This window comes from Chamaea fasciata, unplaced genomic scaffold (assembly GCF_029207755.1).
Source record: "Chamaea fasciata isolate MVZ Bird 193981 ecotype frontalis unplaced genomic scaffold, bChaFas1.0.hap1 SCAF_11, whole genome shotgun sequence".
Taxonomy (NCBI): Eukaryota; Metazoa; Chordata; class Aves; order Passeriformes; family Sylviidae; genus Chamaea; species Chamaea fasciata.
The window spans coordinates 11,532,842-11,539,883 of record NW_027094096.1 but is presented as its reverse complement, the minus strand read 5'-3'; the positions used below and the strand labels follow the sequence as shown (position 1 = coordinate 11,539,883).

Sequence of the window (7,042 nt, the reverse complement as noted above, 5' to 3'; positions counted from 1 at the left end):
ACCGGGCCGGGGGGCAGCGCCAGTCCCCGTGCCCCGGCAGCTCGGCACAGCCCGGCTGCAGCCACCCCGCCCCGGGATACAGGACTGGTGCGCAGCGCCGTCCGCTCCGGGCCCAGCCTGGCCCGGCGGGCCGGTGCCGTCCCGGCCCCGCCGTCCCCGCCCCGCCGTCCCGGCCCCGCCGTCCCGGCCCCGCCGTCCCGGCCCGGCCGTCCCCCAGCCCGTCCCGCCGGGCCCGCGCGCTGCGGGCGGGCGGCGCCCCCTGGCGGTCACGCGGCGGCGCGGCAGCGGCTCCGCCCCGGCGCGGCCCCGCCCGCCCGTTGCCCGGGGAACGCGGGCCGGGAGCAGCAGGGCGGCCGCTGCCTCCATCCCTCCATCCCTCCTTCCTTCCCTCCCTGCCGGCGCCAGCAGCGGAGCGGCGCCCGCACCCGCACGCCCCGCCGCCATGCCCCGAGCCGCCCCGCTCCTGCTGCTGCTGCTGCTCGCCCTGGCCCAGCGCCGCGCCTGCCTTCCCGCGCCGGCCAGCGCCGCGCCCCCCGGCCGGGACCCCTGCCTCAGCCAGCCCTGCCGCAACAACGGCACCTGCTCGCCGCTGCCACCGCCCCGCCGCCTCCAGCTGATCCTGCCCCAGCCCCCGGCCGGCTACAGCTGCACCTGCCCCCCGGGGGTCACCGGCGACTCCTGCCAGGTAAGGGACGCGCCTCAGCGCCGCCCGCCCGCCGCGCGTCCTTGTGCCTGTCCCTGCCCTTGGGTGTCCCTGCGCTCTGCGGGGACAGAGCCAATGTTCTCCCCACGTTCCCGCCTCGCCCCTGCCCCATCCGCGGACGGCTCTGCCCGCCCTGCCCCGCTCCGCATCCCGCCCTTCCCGCTGCCCTGCGCCGGCCCTGCCGCCCCGGCCGGTCCCGGTCCCTTGCGGGCGGTGTCGCGTCCCCCCCGCTCCCCCCGCCGGCTCCGTTCCCGGCCGCCGCGGGCACAGCAGGGCTGCGGTGCGGGGGCCCCGGCGCTCCCCGGGCTTCCCGAGGGGCTGCCGGCCCTGCGGGCTGCGAGCCGCGATCCCGGGCGTCAGACGGAGCGGCTCCGGGCTCGGTCGGGGTGAGGGAGGATGGGGCTGAGCTCAGCCGGTGCCTCCCAGGTTAATGGCAGTACTTCAGCCCCCCCCCCCCCCCCCCCCCCACCTCGCAGGTTATTCAACACCGACTTACTGGAAGGTGAAAAGGATGGTCCTTGGAAGTGGATGCTCTATTGCATTGAATGCTAATCCTTAAATCGTGTCTCCGGTGGTCATTTTCATAGGCTAGGAGTGCTCGCTCCCACGTTTCGGGAGCCTTTTGAATTGATTTTGAATTCTGAAAGATCGGAGCACTCAGAGGAGGAATAATGATCTAAAATACAGAGAAGCAGTAAGCAATATCTTTCTAATATGCTTGGTCATATTGGGACCCAATGTAATAACGTATTTGAATTTAATTATTGTAACGTGAAATAGTTGTTGGTTGTTTTTTTTTTTTTTTTTAATCTCTAGCATTAAGGATCTTTGTTAAGAAATCCACGAGCACTGAGTTTTGTCTATCTCCAGATAAGGAAAAGCAGGTGCAGGTGCACAGAGGTTTGTTTCCTGCATGTGTATATGCTAGGGTACTTTCTGTGACAGCAGTGTACAAAAGGCTCTGTGGACTGACGACCATTGCTTTGTCAGTGCTCTCGCTTGTAAGTGCATTTGACATAGAAGCAAATGACTTCAAGTAATTTCAGTCAGCTTTTTAGTTTTTATTTTCTCGTTCCTTTGTCAGGTAGTATTTGAGCTATACTGCTGAATAGATGAAAGGGATAATACGTTTACTGAAGACTTAATGTGTAGTCGAGTGTAAGAGTCATTGTAAAGTAGGAGCGCTATGCACAGAGTTCTCTGCTTGCCTTGAAATGCCTCAGCTGGTTCAATGTAACAATGAAAGTGAAAATATTTACACTAATGAGATTCTGTAAAACCGGAGAGATGAAAGTGGATTAAATAGATTTCTCTTTGGCTATTTTAGATCTTGTCTTGGGAGTTTACTATGTTTCTGTCTCTACAAAGGGAGGAAGAGAGCGCTGTGTGTTTGCTTCTGCACATTGCTGTTAGACTTAAGTGTCTGAGATCGATGACTGAAAGATTAATGACCCTTTTGAAGATCTAGTAAAATGTTACACTTGCTGCCATCACACCTCCTGTGAAGTGTTGTGCCTGGAGATCTGGGTTTAATTGTTTTTCTAATAAAAGATATAGGCAATGTTTTCATAGCAGTTATGCATCCTATTAACTAATAACAGGAGGCTTTTGGTGTTACACATTTTGTTTCTCTTTATAAAATAGTGAGTAATGACCCCTGCAAGGAATACGGATAAAGCAATGAGTGCCACTTCTAGCTATCACATCAGCAGTTCAAGTGTGGATACCAGGTAGTTCTGAAAAGTTAATATGATTTTGGAATGTAACTTTAACTGGAGACCAGGCAGGGCTTTTTAAGGGTGTAATATAAACACAGTGCACCCATCTTTGAGGTTTTGCTAATTTTATCAAAATAGGGAATAAATAAATGTTGTACAAATGCATTACTTCTTGTGTTGCTCTGTCATTCGGATACCTCAGAGCTTAACTGATGCCTAATGGCTTAAACTTCTACAAAGAAAGGTCATGTTCTCTAATTCAGTGACAGTAAACAACTGTAATGATTTAAAAATAACCGTAAGGAGTTTTTTCATGTGCCATTGCAGGTCATGAGAAAACTATTGGCTAAATCAGAATATCACTGGGATATATCTAGATATGGGTTTTTGTCTTAATGCTGCAGCTGTTACTGAACAGTTGGACTCATAGAGAGAAATTCCAGGAAGGGACAAAAGAATAGGAATTTCTGTCTTTAAATACTCAAATCATGGAAAGTAAGTTTGGATTTTTGGAATTTATGGTGGAGCAGGACTTCTTCGGGAACTCCCACTTCCCTAAAAAGATAGAATTAGTTTCATGTCGCTTCTTGTAGTGAAGGCAACATTTCAGTGATTCTGCTCAGATGTGTCGAGATTTTAGAATGAAGACAAAATGTTCTCAATGTCCCTGTGAGTCAGCTGAGCATGGTGAAGTTGATAATGCAGAAAGATTGCTGAGAGTCAAACTTGGAGATTGCACATCAATTTTACCCCTGAAGATTTTACTCTAACTGGTTTTGATGCATCTGTGGATGTTGGTGCTGGCATGGGAAAAGAATAAAACTGACATCAGGTACGCACGAGATACTCCTAAAATCCAGAGCTTTCCTATCACCAAGTGATGTATTTTATTGGGGCAAGCCAGTTCCATGATTTCATGTTATAATTGCTTTAGTGACTCATTATTTATTTAACAACAGAAATTACAGGTCCTTCTAGTACATCCATCCCATGAATTATGCATTTGTATATATCTCACGTTATTTATTGTTTGAATTTACTTTGCTTTGCAAACTTTAGGTTTGTTGTTGTTGTTGTTGTTGTGGTTTTTTTGTTTTGTTTTGGTTTGGTTTTTTTCATGGATTGTCTCTCCCCCCATTGTGGGACATTGCTCTAAGTTACCTACATTTCTTTCCATGGTTCTGAATTTTTTCCCCACTTTCTTTATAATACTTCTAGTCTGTAAAGGAGACATAGAATTACAGTGTTGAAGTTTTTTAAACTTTGGTCTGAGAAAAGAAATCACATGTATTCCCAAGGAAATTGTGCAAAAATTATAGTGAATTCAACTGCCTTTTTTCTGTGGGAATTTGAAATTGGCCATTTCTCAGGTTTACACTGAGAGAATTTGATGAAGTAAATGGAAATGAACAGACACAAAAGTTCCATTAACTTTATAATCCCTAAATTTTATTTGTGTTTTACTTTTAAAAGCAATCTTTATTTCTAATGACTACGGTAATGACTACTCCGTTACTTTTAATGGTGTGTAGAATCCAATAAAATAGTTTTTCTTGACCAGGAAAGTTGTATGTAAAAATTAATTTGTGTTAGTGTCTCACGAAATAATTTTAGAGACATAAGGTACAAAGTAAGTAGTTAGGAAATGAAAAACCTTCATGATCAACTTCGTAATTTGCTTAAAAACACAGAATTGGAACTTAGCTAATTGCATTGAATTGCATGATGTTTATTTGATCCCATGCTAGTGCTAATTTCATTAAAAGGCTATCCCATGAAGAAATATTAATTATTAATGTATTTTAAAACACTATCGTACGTGCTTTGTTTTAGTAGCTTGTCTTGTTTGTTTTTTTAATTTAATTTTTTTCTCCCTCTTTCGGTTGATAGCTTTCTCCAATTCTTTTACTTTGCTGCTTTTTTGATATATTTTTAGTTATTTTATGGGTTGTCAGTAATCAGAGCTAGAGAACAAGTAGTGTCCGAGCATACTGGAGCAGCACTCTGACTTTGCAGCAGTTCTCTTCCATCCAGTCTGATTAGTGGTGACTGAATGTTCCACTTCGGAGTGTGACGTGGTAGCCACTGGTGCAGTGCAATTTTGAGTCAGGTTCAGGTTATTCTTTTAGTAGCAAAGAGATCTCTTTGGTCTTGGGGATGATTTGTTGTGTTTACTCTACTGGTTGTATTTCCACATCTAGAACAGAAAATATTTTTTAGACATGACTGTGGACATTTTATTTAAAATGGAATTCTACAAGGATGTAGTCTGAGTTTAGAAAAGCCAAGGAAGGAACCGATATTATAAAAATTGGACAATAGATTATATTTTAAATTTTGTATAATTATTTTTATAATTTTAAAAGGTTTTTTTTATTTCCCCTCCTGAATTTCTTCCTGATTGTTCTTCTTCTTCATTGCTGGTTTTTTTTTTTTTTTTTTTTTTTTTTTTTTTTTTTTTTTTGTACCTTTGAATGCCAGATGAATTTATTCTTGTCTTTGATCATAGTATTTGAATGTTTGGAGACTTTAGTGCAGTGATTTCAGGATTTTTTGTCCTTTGACCCCTGCTTTTGTATTTTTATCTTGTGTTGGGTTTTTGCCTTTTTTTTTCTTTTCTTTTTTTAAATATTTTGTCTCAATAGATTTCTAGCAATGTGTTTAATGCTGAATGCAGAAATCCAGACTTAGCAAACTGCTGCAGGAAGAAGGATTGTTGTTTCTTGGCTCACTAGTCTCATACTTCAGCATGAGCAGCATGAATTTCATTCGCCAGGTTATTTCAGGTTGCACTGGACTGTGCTGTGTAAAAGGACATCCTTTAATCTAACTGCTAAATCACCTTGGTGTCAGTATCCTGATTAATTCCTCACATGATCCTGTTTTCTATTAAGTGCTGACATCCCTTCTGAAAAGTCTCTAATCCTTAAATTCATAATGAATTCTCTAATATATTTAAAATGCGATTTTTTCCATCCTCTACTCATTAATGAAGGGTATATACTTAGATTATATGGGTATTGTGATTCAGATGTTTTGTGACGTGACCACTCTGTCTGCTCTTTTACCTTTAATAACAGTAACATCTAGAGTTAGCAGATGCCCTCGAATTTTCTTCTTTTATTTGGATGTCCTTTAGCCTGGGTTTTGAGATACCATGTTGTTTCCTGCTGACTAGCTCTGCTCACTCTTGCAGTGCAAGATGCCGAATTTCAATGTTTGCACTGATGAATGTACTATGCATGAGAAGAGGCTGTGAGAGCTCGGTCTGTTTTTCTTGGAGGTGACAAAGGGGGATCCAAGTGCCCTTCTCAGCACCTAATGGGTGGTCATAGAGAACAGGAGCAAGATTTTTCCCAGATGTGGTCAGTGAAAGGAGGAGAGGGGGCACACATGTTATAGAAGGGGAAGTCACAGTTAAACCTAAGGAAAAAGATTCCTTGCAATGATGGTGGTCAAACACTGGAACAGGAATTTAGAACACTTGTAGGACCTTCATCCTTGGAGATTCTGGGCTTGAGTGGCCAAAACCCCAAGCAACTTGACCTGAGCGGAGCTTGGAGCAGAGACCTCCCTCAAGTTCCTTCCAGTCTAAACCATTCTGTTTATACATAGCCCTGCATTTTTTCCCCACCATTAGATTTTGCATTTGCCTATTACTCTTGTCCTGTTCATGCCTTCCCTTTGCTGGACATCTGAGTTATTTCCCTGTTGTTATATATGTCTGTTTTACATCAAGTTTAGACTGTACCTGGATGCTGACAAACTTCCTGCCACGCAAGCAGGACCCCAAAGTTGGCAATGTAACTGTTAGATATCTGAAAAATGAATTTCAGGACGCTTAGCTTACATCTCCTTTAGTCACAAATGACTATATTCACATTTCACAGTCATTGTTGAGGGTTTTTTTTTCCAATTTACAGTTGTGTGTCACATTGAACTGATGGGTGTAATTTGTTTTCTGTGAGTTCATGTGGTCTGCAAGTGCAGTGTTGTTCAGGGACCTCGTGAGCTCTGATCTCCAGGGTTGCACTGGAGCGGGTGGAGTTCTGCAGTGTGGCAATGTGTGGTTTCAAATAGCACAGAATTAATTAATGTGAAAACTAGTTTCTCCACCCAATTTTTTTTAGCAGTTATAACATCTGGTTTCTCTAAGTGTAGTAGAAATGTATTTCCAGTCAGAAATTTAGGCTTTTCTAATTAGTATCTTGCCTTGAAGCATATAATGTGAAAATATGTAAGAGACTACTCAGCAGTTTCCTAATCAGTCAGTAAAAAATTGTCCTGTGATTTTTGCCATGGTATCTAAACAAATTTATTGTAAAAATCTGTAGAATAAAACTGGAATAATGTAATAACCCAAACTGTCTTAGTTATATAAGGGGTTATTATTTAGGTATCATCTACACACTGACCTTTGGAATCTTTGTATTGTCTTTTCCAGTATCTCAAAATGCTCTCTTTAAATTTGTTAAAAATAGTTCTTTTTAAAGGCTAGTCAGGTCATTACATATACCACAAACTATTTGGTTCTGAAAAATTCCATCATACAAATTAAAGTTTCATGTGTTTGTTTTCAATACAATAATTTTTTTATGATTAATGATTGCAAAAAGCTGGA

The 7,042-nt window shown here is 43.6% G+C and overlaps 1 protein-coding gene across 1 annotated transcript in view; it reads left to right on the top strand.

The window, feature by feature from the left end:
- Positions 1-427: 427 nt before the first annotated feature.
- Positions 428-7,042, top strand: part of DNER (delta/notch like EGF repeat containing) — a 116,177-nt gene continuing 109,562 nt past the window's right edge. The window contains exon 1 of the mRNA XM_066193226.1: positions 428-685. Coding sequence (XP_066049323.1) covers positions 443-685 — 243 coding nt within the window. The 5' untranslated portion in view covers positions 428-442. The remainder of the gene's footprint in view (positions 686-7,042) is intronic.